This window comes from Eublepharis macularius, chromosome 7 (assembly GCF_028583425.1).
Source record: "Eublepharis macularius isolate TG4126 chromosome 7, MPM_Emac_v1.0, whole genome shotgun sequence".
In the NCBI taxonomy this organism is placed as follows: domain Eukaryota; kingdom Metazoa; phylum Chordata; class Lepidosauria; order Squamata; family Eublepharidae; genus Eublepharis; species Eublepharis macularius.
Window position 1 is genome coordinate 65,040,015 of NC_072796.1, and position 15,566 is coordinate 65,055,580.

Here is a 15,566-nt window from a genome sequence, read left to right on the forward strand (position 1 = left end):
AACATTCCCAAGCATCAGCTGCTAGCAGGATGCATTAGCTTGTTTTTAAAAAATATAATGTTTCAGTTCATACTTCCTTCTTCTTTTTAAACCTCCATTCTGTATATCCTCAACCAGACAGACATTGGCTGCTGCCATTCCAGATTTCTCCTAATCAGTAGGATTTGAGTCCTGTCTTGTCCCAATTTTCTGCCACTTTCAATTATCTGTATTGCAGAAGTGAGTGGCTGGTAATGTCTAAATATGTGTTATCCAAAACTATAAGGGTATAGTAAGGGTAGTTGAAACACATGAATGCTAAAAAATTTCAACCTGTCATTATTTCAACATTTTAAAAACTTTCGAGAAATCTAAAAAGCTAAAAGCTCTTTTCTATAAGGAATGGCTTTAGTAGTTCTTCTGTGTTTATAGTTCCGCTCAGAACCTGCAGGCAAACCAGACAGGTTCTTCAGATAACGTAGAATAAAACATAAAGGATTTGGCTTTTTGAAAGATTATTCAAAGGTTTGCAGGTTAAAAATAGAAAATGTATTGTGCACAAAGAATGTTGAAAGCCAGAAAAGTTACAAGACTTGCATGAGAATAAAAAATCCTCCACGAAACAGTATGAGTCAATAGTAGTTAAAACGTTTTTAGGAAATTACATTAAAGAAAATGTTTAGAATTCATGTGAAATATTATTTTTGAAATAAAGTTTATTTTACAGAATAACACTGCAAGAGGGCTCTGGTTACTGTACCATGATGTTTCTCATAATTATTCCAGACTTATATCTCCTACCATCTTAGCCTTGATCCTATATAAATAGGGTTACCAATGCTGGGTTAGGAGAATCCTGGAGATTTGGACATGGGGCCTAGGGTGAGCAGGGTTGGGGAGGGGAGGTGTATAATGCCATACAGTCCACCCTCCAAAGTGCCATTTTCTCCAGGGAAATTGATCTCTGTAGTTAAGAGAGCTCCAGGATCCACCTGGAGGTTGGCAACCATATATATACATACCACACAATTAGTACACAACTAAGGGAGGAGTAGTGTGGAGTGGCCTTGCTGCCTGGGAAAACCTGTTTGTCCTTTTTTTCTATGCAACAAAAATAACACTGTCATGACTACAAGGTGTGTGTGACAGTGCTAAATAACATCTATGTGACTTTAAAGTGCTAATGACTGGTCCAGCAGAACAGTGGGAAAGTCTTGAATTAACTATAAGAACATAATCAGCTGTTTTAAAAAATACCATAATGTGATGAATATAGGTGGAGCTGTGTGTCAGGTTCCTATTATAGTTGAATAGTCTCCTAATGTATAGGTCCAGTGCAGACCGAACCCTTCTCAATCTTCAAAACATGGTTCAGCATTTGAGCAGTATTATGTCAGCCCCAGACCTTAGCAAACATATCAGGAACAACGCTTACAGTAATAAGAACTACAAATTGTGTTTTAACCTCAGTTAGTGAATTGTGGTTGGATGTCCAGGTTTTCTTGCAGTGAAGTTATGACCTTAATGGAATATATTTTATTTATAAGAAATACAAAATATTAGGCAGTACAGTGGACAGCACACTGACAAAATCTATATCCTGTCTTGTTGACTTTGCACTTGGTACAGATCCTTAAAGTTCTGAGACTGATGTAGGGAGCTCCCAGTAAGGAAGGTGTATCACAACCAATTGAGATCATTCCACATACACACTCCTGACCAACATCTATCAGGTTTGCCCTGATGATATACTGAGAACCCTGGTGACCACCGTTCTCCACATTCTTCGTTGAGCCAAATTTCAGTACTACATTAGAGATCAGTCACCTGCAAACTCATCCTTCCATCCGTCTATCCTGCAGCTGGCAAGGTCAGGGTACATAGAATCACATTAAGTCATGGTTCCATAAATGGGGAAGCAACAATAGAAAAGGTCAGCTGAGAATTGCTTGCCAACCTCCTGTTATAGAGAACAAGTAAAGAATTGTCTACTGTGAATTTTAGTGAGTAGGAAGGAACATGTAAGAGAGAAATTATTCTCAAATGTGCTGGGAAGATTTGTGAAGGACTTTAACGGTAATCACCAGCTTCTTGAATGTAACCTGGAATCTACTTGGCAGCCAGTGCCATTTAGAGAACAGGTGTAATATGCTTTCTACAGCTCACAAGTTTCAAAGGCAGCACTACACAGAGTACAATATAGTAATCTAATCAGGAGATTTCCTGGGCATGTACCGTGGGTTGCAAGGACATGCGGTGTTGAAATTAAACTATGTATGTTCAGAATGTTTATGTGGGGTACACTGGCAATCTGCAAAGTTATTTCCTACATAGACATTAACCATGTTCATCTGTGCATATTAAAAATAAATCAGAAGAGGCTTCTGTTTATAGTGTAATAAAGTAAACAAAAGAGAAAAAAATGAAGGCTTGACATCGACAGGATATAACTTTTACTGTATTTTTCTTGTGAAAGAGACTAGAATTGTCAGGATGTTGAAGACAGGGGAATTGAGCATTCTCTTGTCTGTATAACAGCAGTTATCTTAATGCTGTTGGATTCAAGTTGCAGCCAGCCAAAGCGATACCTGAGCTTGACAGATCAAAATCCCAAAGAACAGGTGTAGACCACCTGAGATTGTATCTCATAATCTGGTCATTGTACATTAACCACAATTGGCTACTTGTACCTCAGGCTTGTACTTCAGTGTTGCACTTTTTGCCAGGTCCCTGTGGTGTATTTACTCTTAACATAGAAATGCTTTGACAACCAGCCATGGATGGTTATACTGAGCAAATGCTGCTGCTAAAGTCTACACAAATGCATGTGCTCTTATTTCAAGTACGATCTTAATTAATTTTTCTAACAATTTGTGTGTTTGATTTGCAGGGGGAGGTCACTCATCAACAACACATTGGGTTCTTTTTATTAGTTTTCTAGTCTGGCTTTGTTTTCTTAATTCTTTGTTTTCTTAGTTTCTAGCTGTTCTTTGTTTTCTTAGTTAAAAACTAGAAGCCTGCTCTTTTGTTTCTGAATGTAATATTTTCTTCAGCAAAGTCTAAGAAAATTTTACTTTCAGGCCACTTGCAAGCAGTTGGTGCTATACTGTAACCCGGGTGCCTAGATTAATGAAGATCTGGCAATTGCAGTAAGGTTGCAAAAATATATAGTGCTAGAAACACAGCAACAGCAATCTTTTAACATGGAACCTTCTCTAATAGTATGCAACCAATTGGAAGAGCTACAAAGGTAATGAAGCGTGTGTGTTATTTAGTATGACTCCAATTATTCTTTGATTTAATTAGAACAGTGAGCTTCTTATCTTCAGCAATCATGAAGTGTTGCACTTTCAGCTTCATATGGGAAGGAGATTATTCATCTGTCTGGTTTGCTAGGCACATGTTTACTGTGATTGCTTTACTTACTAAAATCTTTCCTGAGATCTTGGGGATAGACTGGATTAATACTGGGAACAGATACCTGCTGGTTAAAATCCATGATTATGCTTTTAAAATAGTTAATGGCTCTTCACATCATTTCTTTTTTGTCATCACCTTGAGTGCCCTTTGAGTCCATCCAGTATTGCAGAAATGAAAATTTAATACTTTACTAGCAAATCTGCAAAATAGTTTTGGACCACTAAAATATCTGCTTCAAACAGAATAAAAAGATGGAAATCACATGATGAGCTACAAGTAAAAGTTCACAGAAATTTGAAATGTCACATTTGACACCGTTCTCATAATTTCTGCTTGCACGGATCTCCTTGAAAATCAACATTGCTCATGTTGAGTAGTAATTCCGGGTTTTTCAGACCAAGGTGATCCACATTTAGCTCACTGGGTGATCTTGGGCCAGTCATGGCCTCTCATCCTAATCAAACTCACAGGGTTATTGTGAGGATGAAATGAAGGTAGAAGAACTATGCATGTCTTGCAGAGCTCTATGGGAAAATGTAATAATAATGTAGTAATGACTTACTGGTGCTGGGAGTGGGGTCTTCGTCCCCCTAAAGAAGAAAGTTTGCAGCTTGGAGGTGCTCTTAGATCTGGATTTACAGCAGAATGTGTACATTTCATTTGTTGTTGCGTTCTGAGCAGATCCCAAGGATGACGCCATCTTTAGAGAGTCCAGTAGCCATCTGATAATACCCCCAAACATTTCAACCAAAAAATGGAATCACATATTATTGAGCTTGATGCAATAGAGGATGGCTTCTTGTATTCTCATAAAAATAACTGAAGATGTAGTGATATGAAACAGAAATCTGTTTTTGTTCTATAATTCAGGAACTTGAATTATTCACATATATTTAAAATATCAAAGCGTTAAGTCCCTAGAGGCAGCTTTGAAATTGACTTGTTTTGACATGTCTTGCTGTGTCCAAATTAATTGATATTTCATTTAAAAGGGTTATTTTTTTTATTCCTTACTATATATGTAATACTCAATGAAAGGAGCCTTCCATCCAGTTACTAGTTCTTTGTACGTTTATATGAGTTTTGTTTAGGCAAGGAAGAATTCTGTTCAAGGACAGTTTTCTATCATCTTTTTTGGGTTCTGCCAATTACTTTTAAGATATATGTGAACTTGATTTTGAAATTAAGGGGTTCTCTTTTCTGCTTTCATACTACTATGGAATGTTGTGATATTCAATAAGAGGTTGTAAAAGACGTTTAAAGGTAGAACATGTTAACAAGTTGGGTGCTGTTTATAGCTTTTGTTGTTGTTTATATCTGTTCAGCAAAAGCCTGTTGTATGCACAAGAGATTGCGTATGCTGTGCTTGGTTTCTCTTTTTCTTTACATTTTCACTTCTGCAAAACTAACTTTGTAACAGACATTTGGACTTAAAATACTGTGCATCATTTAGTGGAGAAGAGGAGGGGTTTATAGCCCAACTGCTGCTCCACATCTTTCAGAATATATTGAAAGACTGTTTTGTTCACGTAGCCACAAACCTACCAACCTGCTTTACTTAAATTGAATGGGTAGTTCTCAGGCAGATATTATGCCAGTGTCCAGATTTGTTGCTGCATGGCACGCCCTAGTTTATTAATCATGTGGATTTATGAGTTTGAACTCCACTGACTTAAAATGTTTAGCTATATGATCTGGCATTATTAGCTTTATTCTCTATGATACATTGAGGAGTCTCTCAGAATTTGCTAAGGTAGATTATGTAACACTTTTCCCATTCTACAATTACTTGGTGAATTGCAAGACTAACACTTCGTTGAAGTGTCTAGTGTACAAGAACTCAGCATGTGACACATCTTGAAAAAACAGTTTGGTTTCATGAGTAATCTTACAAACATAATCTTTCACTGATGTCATTCCAAGCTGCTTCACAAAGCAAAAGCTATTGTTCTGTAAAATCAGTTTTGGGCACACTCCATATATATGTAAGAGCAGTTCTCCTGATTGTCTTGTCAGGAAGTTATGTGAAACAAGAATGATGGGCAGCAATGGTTATCTTCCCTTGGCCAAATGTAATACTTTAGTGAATCCAGCGCCTCTGCTTTTTATGATTCAAAGCAGATTCCCTATACTGGACAACAGGATGAATCCATTTGGTTGTTATTTGTTTCTTTTGATCAACTAATGTTTACTACTATGGCAGATCTGTAGACCTCTTGTATTCAAACTGGACTAATTTAGTGATTCCAGGAATTATTAGAGCACAGACATGCCCAATAGTAAACAGTGCTCATGAATGATTTCTCTCAAAAATTTTCTCTTTCTGGTTGTCTCGGTGCTAGCATAGTAATACGGAGTTATTATCCATAATTAAATAAGCAGTTGTTTCACAGCATGACTAGATAAAAGCTAGATAGAAAATTGTTTATTCTTTTCTAATAAAACTCTTTGCTTGCTTGCTTAGTTTGCTGAAGGAGTTCACATGAGTACTTTCTAAACAGAAGGATTAACAGTTATTCATTTTGAAGAATTCAAACAACTCCCCACCCCCATCTGCACATACTGTTCTCAAGGATGTTGAAGAAAAACCAGGTGCCAATAAACAATAAAGAGAGTGCTGCCTATACATTAATTATTTTGATTTTCAGCTGAACTAAATTATGATCTCAGGAATGTGTAAAGTCTTCTGATACATAATGTTATAGACATTCGCAGTCTGTTGGACCCAAGTAAAAACACTTGCACTGTGTAATCCGCCTTGGATCTCAGTGAGAAATACGGACAATAAATAAATAAATAAACAAATATACCCACAAATACAATTTTAGCACAAGGTATTGGATAAATTAAAACATTACTAACAGGAAGCTAATTATGATTTTTTTTGCCTGGACAATAGACATTGTGTCAGACTCCACGTGAGGGTTGTCAAAGCCTGGGGGGGGGTCAGCCCTCCAGCATGGCCTATGCACAGGGCATGGCACAGGATTGGCCTCAGAAATAGAGGGAAGAGGGGGGTTTCCCTCTCTTTCTCCATGGGGTTGACTCAGTTGGCTTGCTCTTGTCTCTCTGTGGCTTGCCACGCAGCTTTGTTCACTCTCTCTCTTGCACTCTCCAGCCTCTGTCCACTCCCATCTACTCTTTATCAGCCATCCTGATCTATGCCCTTATATAGCCCCTCTTGAGGCAACTCTTGCCTTCTCCCCAGGCTTTGCCCTGTTGGGGCAATCCCCGCCCCTTCTCCGTGATGGCTAGGCTTGCCAGCAACTCTTGACCTCTACTGTGACATTAGCCGGCCCTTGGCTCCTACTCCGAGTTCCCTCACTGCCCTGCAGGGTGGTGCTGGCTGGCCCTTGCCAGTGGGTGTAGCCCGGTTGCTGGACCCATGTGGCCTGAGCTCTCTTGGCTGGGGCTGGTGTGGTCTGAACGCTCCCTGCTGGGGCTGCTGTGCCTGCAGCTTGGGAGCTGCTCTCAGGCATCTGGGCTGTCTGGAGGGCTGAGCGGCCAGCATGGGCAGCACCCTCCAGCCTCACCTGGAGGGTGACGGTTCTGGCTGCCTCCTTAATGTCTTCTTTGTCCTCCAGGATGCTCTTCAGCCTTGCAGTGGGCTGTGCCACTGGCACGGCTCTGCCGGCAGCTTCCCTTCCACTCCCTTTTCCGACTCCAGTCACCTGGTGGCCCGCTGGCTTGGCGGCAGCCTCTTTTCCATCCTTCAGCCTGCAAGGAAGCCTTGTTGTTCGGTTGTGCGGCTGTATTGGTGTCCTCCAGCTCCCAGGACCCCTTGTTGGCTCTGTGAGGTGGGTCTAGTGGGGGTCAGGGGCTCAAGACCAGGGGAGCTGGGCCTTGCCTCCCAGACACATTGAATTATTATATATTCAAACTTTTTTTTTGCAGAATCTGGGAGCTGAGGTATTCCCTCTCATTTTTGTGATCTGGAGAATAATAGTTCACTGAGGAGATGTTTCTGAAGTGGTCAGTCCCTTTTCACCTCTATTATTTCAGGGACAGTCATTTTTTAAGTATAAAGAAGGTAATTTCATCAGCAGTAGCATACCAGTTCTTTCCCTGTCTACTTGAAACATTTGTGTGATTCTTATATATACACCCACCTGCATGCTTGTTTTCTGTTTTAAATATCAAAGACTTTCTCTAATTTATCCAGACTTTTTAAACACTTTGAACTCATATACATGCTGAAACTGGGTTGGCGCCAGTGTAGTTGTTGACCAGTCTTCTCCCCTTCTCTGCTCCAACAAGGAACTTCGGGCAGGGAAAAATTTGGTCAGGAACTCAACTGACTTAAGCTGATCCCCTCAAAATGAAGAGCAGCAGTCAGCAAAGCTAGCAACTCCTTCTAATTTACATAAGATATTATTTTCTTTATGGCAAAGGAAATGTATGCTGAAGGGGGAAATATGCAGAGAGAAAAGGAATCCATTAACTCCTGATGTTGCTGTATTGGTATCTGTGAACAAACTTAACATTCACCTCAGGTTAAGAAAGGGACATGCTCTGTCCTTCCTTTTTATGGTTATGCACTGGATTCTTTTCTTGAAGTAGCCATAACAGCTGGATTAGAGAGTGATTTGGGACACTCTTTGTTCAGTGAGGGTCCCATTGTTTTTTCTGGTTAATTTTTAGCAACTATGAGCTTTCAAACAGCACAGGAACTGAGAGAGTCAGAATTTTTAATTGCTTGATAGCGCAATCCCAAGTGGAGTGACTGACACTGTTCTAGTTCCATTGAAGTAAATGGGTTTCATGACCAGCATCATAGAATCTGCTCTTGCGGGACTTGTTGAAAAAGAGTCTTTTTTACTCTGTCTTACTTGGGAATTCAGACTTCTCAAGGGATGACTAATTCTGAAAAGGAGGAGAGTGGCCAATGTGGCAGGAATTTTGGTTGAAAACAGTCTTAGTAATGTTTACAAGTACAGCCATGCGTTGCAACTTTTGTTAAATTTTTATTAAATGGACAACTTCAGGAAGAGGGCAGACAATACTGTATTGTATATTGTAAATGTGGGGGAATGGCACGCATAATAAATATTTCTATGTTTTAAAAAGTCTGAAAGGAAAACAGTATTTTTAAAGTATACTCTGAGGGAAAATTTGTATTAAGATAAAACAGTTTCTTGTGGGTTGCAAAAGTTGTTAGTGTTGTAGAAAAATCTTTTTTTCTTTATGTGTATACAAAATTGCACATGTTTAAGGAATTATCACTTTCGAAGTAAAGCCGTATTGGCAAAAGATATGCCCAGAAGAGGCACCAAATGAACAGAATTGATACCACAACAGAAACAAACATAAGGGACCCAATCCGCAAAGCAGTTTGCTAGACTGCTGATTCCCCTGTCACGTCTCCCCAAGTGTTTGCATATCACAGTATTCTGTACTGTTTCCAAGAAGGGGAGACCTGTGCATATTACCCCTATTCCCATTCAGCGTGCTTCCTCTCACCCAGGATCAACTTACTCCAAGTTCAGGTTGTGTGAGGAGTCTCCCTGGGTTCAGCTTTGTGAATTTATTTATTTATTTATTTTATTTTACTTGATTTATACCTTGTCTTTCTTCCCAATGGGGACCCAGAATGGCTTACATCATTCTCCTCTACTCGATTTTTTCCTCACAACAACCTATAAGGTAGGTTAGGCTGAAAGTATATGAATCACCGAAAGTCACTCAGCAAACTTCCATGGCAGAGCAGGGAATTGAATCTTGTCCACCTCGCTTTATTTTTTTATTTATTTATTTACTTTGGATTTCTGTTCCTGCCCCCCCCCTCCCATGAAGGGCTCAGGTCTTAGCCCATCATTCTAGCCACTACACCATGTTAGCTGTAGCTCTGGAATTGCTGCTGCTTGGCTTCAAACACAGGGCCTTTTGCAGACTCTTGCAATTGGAACTGGATGAGTTGCTGCCTCAGCCACCCTATGCTCCAGCTGGGAAATAGCCAAGTGAAATATAGAAGCTGTAACAACAAAGATAATTCCATGGAGACTTTTCAAAACCCCTTTCAAAGCCATGCAACTTCCATATGGACTGCAGTAGTGTTTCTCCGGTTCCCATAATAGCTTTGGAGACTGAAGACAGTTATAAATTAGCTTGCTTCTCCCTCCAATCCTGAAGTCACTGCAGGTGGCATCTTTTGAGATTAGAGACTAAAAGCAGCAAGCATTCATTCCCTGAAGTTGGGGCACGCAAGCCTTTGTGATGGCATTAGAGCGCAATGGAGAATGAACTTGCTTCCTTGCCCATTTGGGCTTCAGCATATAGAGTGTGGAATGATTGGGATTAGATGATGAGTGCCTTAAAAACCCCATCTTTAGAGATCCTTCCCTCTTGCATTTCAGCCCCTGGATGAAGGGAAGCATGCATCAGATTGTTTCCCTTCAATTTTTCTGCTATAAACTCACTGACGTTTGCTGACAAAGGTTGTCAACAACGTGCATGTATGTTGCTCTGGGTTTGGTTTTGCAGGGGTGGGTGGGAGTTTTTCCTTAACAAAGCAGAATGTTCTGCATGCCTTGAGATCTGTTCCTTTCCCCTGATGAATGGGCCCTCTCTGGTCTCTTCCTTTTTATAGGTGCCCAACAAGTCTGTATAAGGTACACCCAATGAGTGGAGAAAGGTCATCTTTTATTTTAATAAATAAAATCAAGGGATCAAAATAAAAGCCATATTGCTTGTTGTTGTAAAGTATAAGTTCCTTTGTTTAATATATCCAGCGTTTCCCCAGGAATTTTGTGCACATTTTATTTCTTATTATTTCAAGATGCTCAGCTTTGTAATAGCATCTTGTGGTTCAAAAGGTACATGATTGCTAGTCTCACTCTCACTCATCCCTTTGTTTCAGTTCTAGAGTTTTCAAAACTGCTGACACAAGGCACAAACTTATTGGGAATAAGTTGAACAACTGAATCTCATTGGTGCTGATTTTTCCATTTCTGCCCAGTTTCATGATATCTCCTGCTTTGTTGCCAAGTAGGCCCCCTCTCCTGCTTTAAAGCCTGCCATGAACTGTGTTAAAGTTTCCTGCGTTGCTGTTTTACTGCTGCACCAAAGATTGCCCTGCACGTGTGTGTTCTGGTACACGTGTCAGTTTCCTGCCTGCGTGTTAATTACCCTGCTGCTGCAATAGACTGTGTAGTTCCCTGACTCCATGTTTGGTTAACTGCACAAAGGACTCTCTTCCTGGGCAGCCCTGCCCAGACCTATATCTGGACTTCCCAGTGTGTGTTTGGACTTTATTACAAGTGTGCCCCGTGCCTGCATGACCATCTACCACGGACCGTGCCTGATTCCTGCTTTGGACTGTGTTTTACGTGCTGTTCCCCCTGCCTCCATGGAAGCCTGCCTCATATGGGCCCAAGCTGCTGCTAGCAGCCGGGCGCCTGCCGGGGAAACCTCCAGCGAGCCTGGCTAGGCGCTCCCTGGTCAGTTCCCGCCTGGAGCCTCCCGCGGGCCGGTCACCGAGCTTGCCCTCGCTACCGGGCAGCCTGCTATCCAGCCCTAGTTATGCCCAGCCGGCATCCATGTTCTTAGGCAGCCAGAAGACCCAGGGAAGAAGACTGCTTTGAGAAGCCATTTCGGCGAAGCGGGCACACCACGTCCGCAGCGAGAGTACCTCGCCCCGCTCTGCATATCTTAGGAGCCGCCCCGGAGAAGGAACTAAGTGCCGACCATTCCAAGCACTTAGAGAATGCATCTCAAAGAAACCTCTGCATTCCAGAGCTGATGACATCAGGACAAGCCCTGTCTGCTGGAACATCCTTTCAGCCCACTCGGATTTCCCCCTCCCTCTTTTGTCCCCTCTTCCTGAGGTGTCACTTATCACAATCAGATTACCAAAGTGGCCCATCCAAGCCATTCAGTAACCCATTAGAACCTTTGTTTTGATCTGTGAGAACCACCAAGTACAGCACCAGCCCCAGGGTACGTCGTGGGGTATTTAAGCCGGTCTCCCAGACCGCATGGTGCGCGTGCCATCCTATCCAGAATCCCTCGCTGTCCGTCTGTGGTCCCAGTGCTGGCATTGGGCCACCTCGCTGTTGTGTCTCTGCTTTGCTTCAGGATTGTGAGTATTCCCCACCATCGTTGGGAACCTGCTAATGCGAAAGTCTCTGCATTTCTTACTCTGTGTTTCTTAGATCTTGTGTGTTCTCTTGTATGTTTGTGCAAGTTCAGGCTTACGCCACACTACTAGTAAAATACACGTGTTGGAACCTATTTGTAGTCTGCCTCTTTGTCACTAGAGTGTCTGGAATCGGGACCTCCGTAAACATAGGTTAGATCCGTGCTAATTTTAGTTACAGACTGCTAAAGCTAATTTCCCCCTTATAATAAAAAGCAGTTCTGGTAACAGTTTGTGCAGTGGATAAAGCAGAGAATGACTTTTGCTGGTTAATAGTAGTACAGAAATCAATATGGGATTCAAAGGCTGTTTATGTCTCTATTTATCTAATGTAAAAATGATCTTTCTTTTTCAGGTGATAGAATCCTTGGGTATTATTATTTATAAAGCACTGGACTATGGCCTGAAAGAGAACGAAGAGAGAGAGCTAAGCCCTCCCTTGGAACAGCTTATTGATCACATGACTAATACAGTAGAAGCAGATGGGAGCAAAGATGAAGGCTATGAAGCTCTGGATGAAGGGATGGAGGATGAAAATGATAAAGAGGATGTTGAAGTTATACAGTCATATCGAGATGTCATGAAGGTATGGTTACTTGTCTCTCTATCTGATATTATTTAAAAGCCTCCTTAAAGTACTGGACCTTTGGGTACAATATTGGCATCATAGTCCACATTTTGACCACAATCCAACACAGACAAAAGTGGGCTTTAACACATGCCTGTTTTGAATTATGTAAATGGTACCAGTGCCTGGCAACTGGTGGGAGGGCTGTGGGGGGACAGTGTCCTGGGAGAAAAATTAAAAAGAAAAATAAAGCTTGTCTACTTACATGAAGTTAAAGGTGATTCCTAAAGCTTCCTGAAAACCATGGTAAGAACTTTACCACAGAGCATTTCCTAGAACTACCCTTTGTTACTTTTGGGTATCTGTAAGAATTGCCAGGACTCTATGATAAGAACTTCTTGTAAGTAGACAAGGCCTTATTTTTCTTTTTAATTTTTCTTCTGGCAACAAGGCTTGGGGGCCGGATGTCTCCTGTCCCCATCGTGGGCTTGGCAGCCCTGTATGTAAACATATTTTCCACATGTAATATGCTGGTAGTTTAAGGGCAACGGAACAGAAGGTTTAAGAGGTTAATAGAAATATCTGATACCTGATACACTGGTATTCCTTTATTATTCTTATTATTCTTTTATTCTTTTATTCTTTTATCATATTTATATTCCGCCCTCCCTGCAAGCAGGCTCAATTACAATAGTTGGAATATTACAATAGTTGGAATTAATATATGCATTTCATAAAATCCAACTTTCTTTTATTATAATAATAATGATTAACAGCTCACTTTAGTATTACTATTACAACTTGGCAGCCAGGAGGAATTGCTGGATAGAGGGGTTATATCATTGGCACTACCATAGGGCTGCCAGGTCCCCCACTGGGAGTAGGGGATCCCCCGCTCCCACCCCCTGCCATCTGACACTAACCTGGTCGGCAGGGGGAAGAGGTGGGAGAACAGGCCTCCTGGGCATGCTCCTGGCAGGAGTGACATCATTGTGCAGGCTCAGGGAGCACTCCTGCGCTTTGCACCAGGGCATTTGGGGCCTGATGCAAAGCATGGAAGCGCTCCCAGGGCCTGTGCAATGATGTAACTCCTGGAAGACTCCAAAGGTAAATGCCAGGTCCCCCACTTCCGCTGGGAGAGTAAGGGGACCTGGCACCCCTAGACTACCACCCCCACCCCCACCATGTTCTAGCTCTAGAATAAAGTAAGCTTTTAAAGGCTTGAGCAAGCTAATTTGCCACTGCACTGAATTCCATTTCCCCTATCTGTTTAACTGATGTTCAGTTGGTCTTAACATCCTGTGTTTTCTAGAAAACAATGAGCATGCTCATCTTGGTACTTTTGTGGGAAGGTGATGTATTTTTTAATTTATAAACTAAATGTTTTTCTGCATGCCTGGGGGAGCCTCTATAATAGTATACAGAAACCTTTGTTTGCTGTGTGGGTAACTCCATTATGTTGCCATCAATTTTGGTATTGCCTTACCATCAATTTTGGTATTAGAAGAAATAATTTATGTAGAGCCATCAATGTACATCACACTAGGATGAGCATCAGCAAAACTCCCTGAGAGGTTTTAATCTAAATTCTAACAGCAGAGAGAAGGGAGAAAATTTCTCCAACTTTTAAATACTCTTTTATTGTTTGTCTCCTAGTTTATCAGATGTGAAAAAGCTTTTGTATTCATGCATATTGTTAAAATGCATATGATTAACACAATAAGGAATAAAGGATTTACACTTCTGAACAAAACTAGGCTTTCAAGTGCAGAAAAAAAACATAGATGCTCCCGCTTTATAATGTTTTGAACAATTAATAAAATGTTCAATGTGATGGATAATTAGAAATGTTTTATGTGTGTTGCAACATAGAGTCTGCAAATAAGCAAGAGGATTAAAGAGTTAATTTCTGTTATTAATGCCAGTGAACTAATAGTAGAGCAGACACAATTGTAGCTGATTACTTCATATGCATAATAGAACAAAGACACATTCTATCCAACGCCTTAAAATTCTTGTAAAAAGACAACAAACACAAGGAATGCAACCCGCTTCCATTCAGGGACATTTTTATCATTCACGATCCTTTGTATTTTTTAGAATAGTCTACTTTGCTATTTATGTCTTGTACGCTGATGCACATCTCTTCAGACCTGCTCCCATCTCCTAAAAGAAAACAAAAATAAGGACCACCCCAGTGCAAGCACAAGCAAAATTACAGACAAAACCAGGGCTGTGAAGTGAAAACTCAATGAATACACATTAAGAACACTCAGATTATCAAAAATATAGTTATAATGTGTATATACAAAATAATCCAAGTACTAAAGTAATCAAGATGTGAGTATCACAACAACCATCCCAGTAAATACATCACAAAAGTGCTCACTGGCACAAAACAGTAAAGAAGGGGTGCACGCAGGCACCTCCTAAGAATTATACAACCTAAAGGCAGCAACACTCAATTACAACAATACAAGGGTGCACACTGGCACTTCCATTCAATTAGGCAGCCATGAAACGGTTTACAACGAATACCGTCCACAGCAAAAACATTTAAAGGGCGAAAATGTCCAATAACATCAAGCTGCAATTGAAGAAAAGAGGCTGTGAAGAGCTGAAGGGGTCCAACGCCAAGTCAGCAAATTCAGCCACCTCATCAGCCACAGCGTCTGTGACTAATTGGCGGCTTCACTGAGAGAGTATGCGAAACTGTTCCACATGGATTTAACTACATGTGCCTGCTGAAGAAGTGATCCATTCACGAAACGGGCTAATACTACGTATGCTGGCAAATCCCGTCCTGTGGCTGATGAGGTGGCTGAATTTGCTGACTTGGCGTTGGACCCCTTCAGCTCTTCACAGCCTCTTTTCTTCAATTACAGCTTGATGTTATTGGACATTTTCGCCCTTTAAATGTTTTTGCTGTGGACGGTATTCGTTGTAAACCGTTTCATGGCTGCCTAATTGAATGGAAGTGCCAGTGTGCACCCTTGTATTGTTGTAATTGAGTGTTGCTGCCCTTAGGTTGTATAATTCTTAGGAGGTGCCTGCATGCACCCCTTCTTTACTGTTTTGTGCCAGTGAGCACTTTCGTGATGTATTTACTGGGATGGTTGTTGTGATACTCACATCTTGATTACTTTAGCACTTGGATTATTTTGTATATACACATTATAACTATATTTTTGATAATTTGAGTGTTCTTAATGTGTATTCATTGATTTTTCACTTCACGGCCCTGGTTTTGTCTGTAATTTTGCCCATCTCCTAAAAGACAGAATCGTAACTGTGCCCCACACTGATATTTGGCCTGCCGCAACGCAGCAAGATTAACCACAGTTACTGCTGGCAATATATTCACATGGGGACAGAACATTCTTCTGCAGTTGTGGGAACAGTGCAAGTTCATTTAAAAGATTTTTGTGCATCTCCTATGTATCTGGAAACAACCTAATAGAATGA

General features: G+C 41.0%; 1 protein-coding gene across 1 annotated transcript in view; it reads left to right on the forward strand.

The window, feature by feature from the left end:
- Positions 1-15,566, forward strand: part of SPIRE1 (spire type actin nucleation factor 1) — a 116,209-nt gene that overhangs the window by 25,749 nt on the left and 74,894 nt on the right. Inside the window, exon 3 of the mRNA XM_054985315.1 lies at positions 11,889-12,119. Coding sequence (XP_054841290.1) covers positions 11,889-12,119 — 231 coding nt within the window. The remainder of the gene's footprint in view (positions 1-11,888; positions 12,120-15,566) is intronic.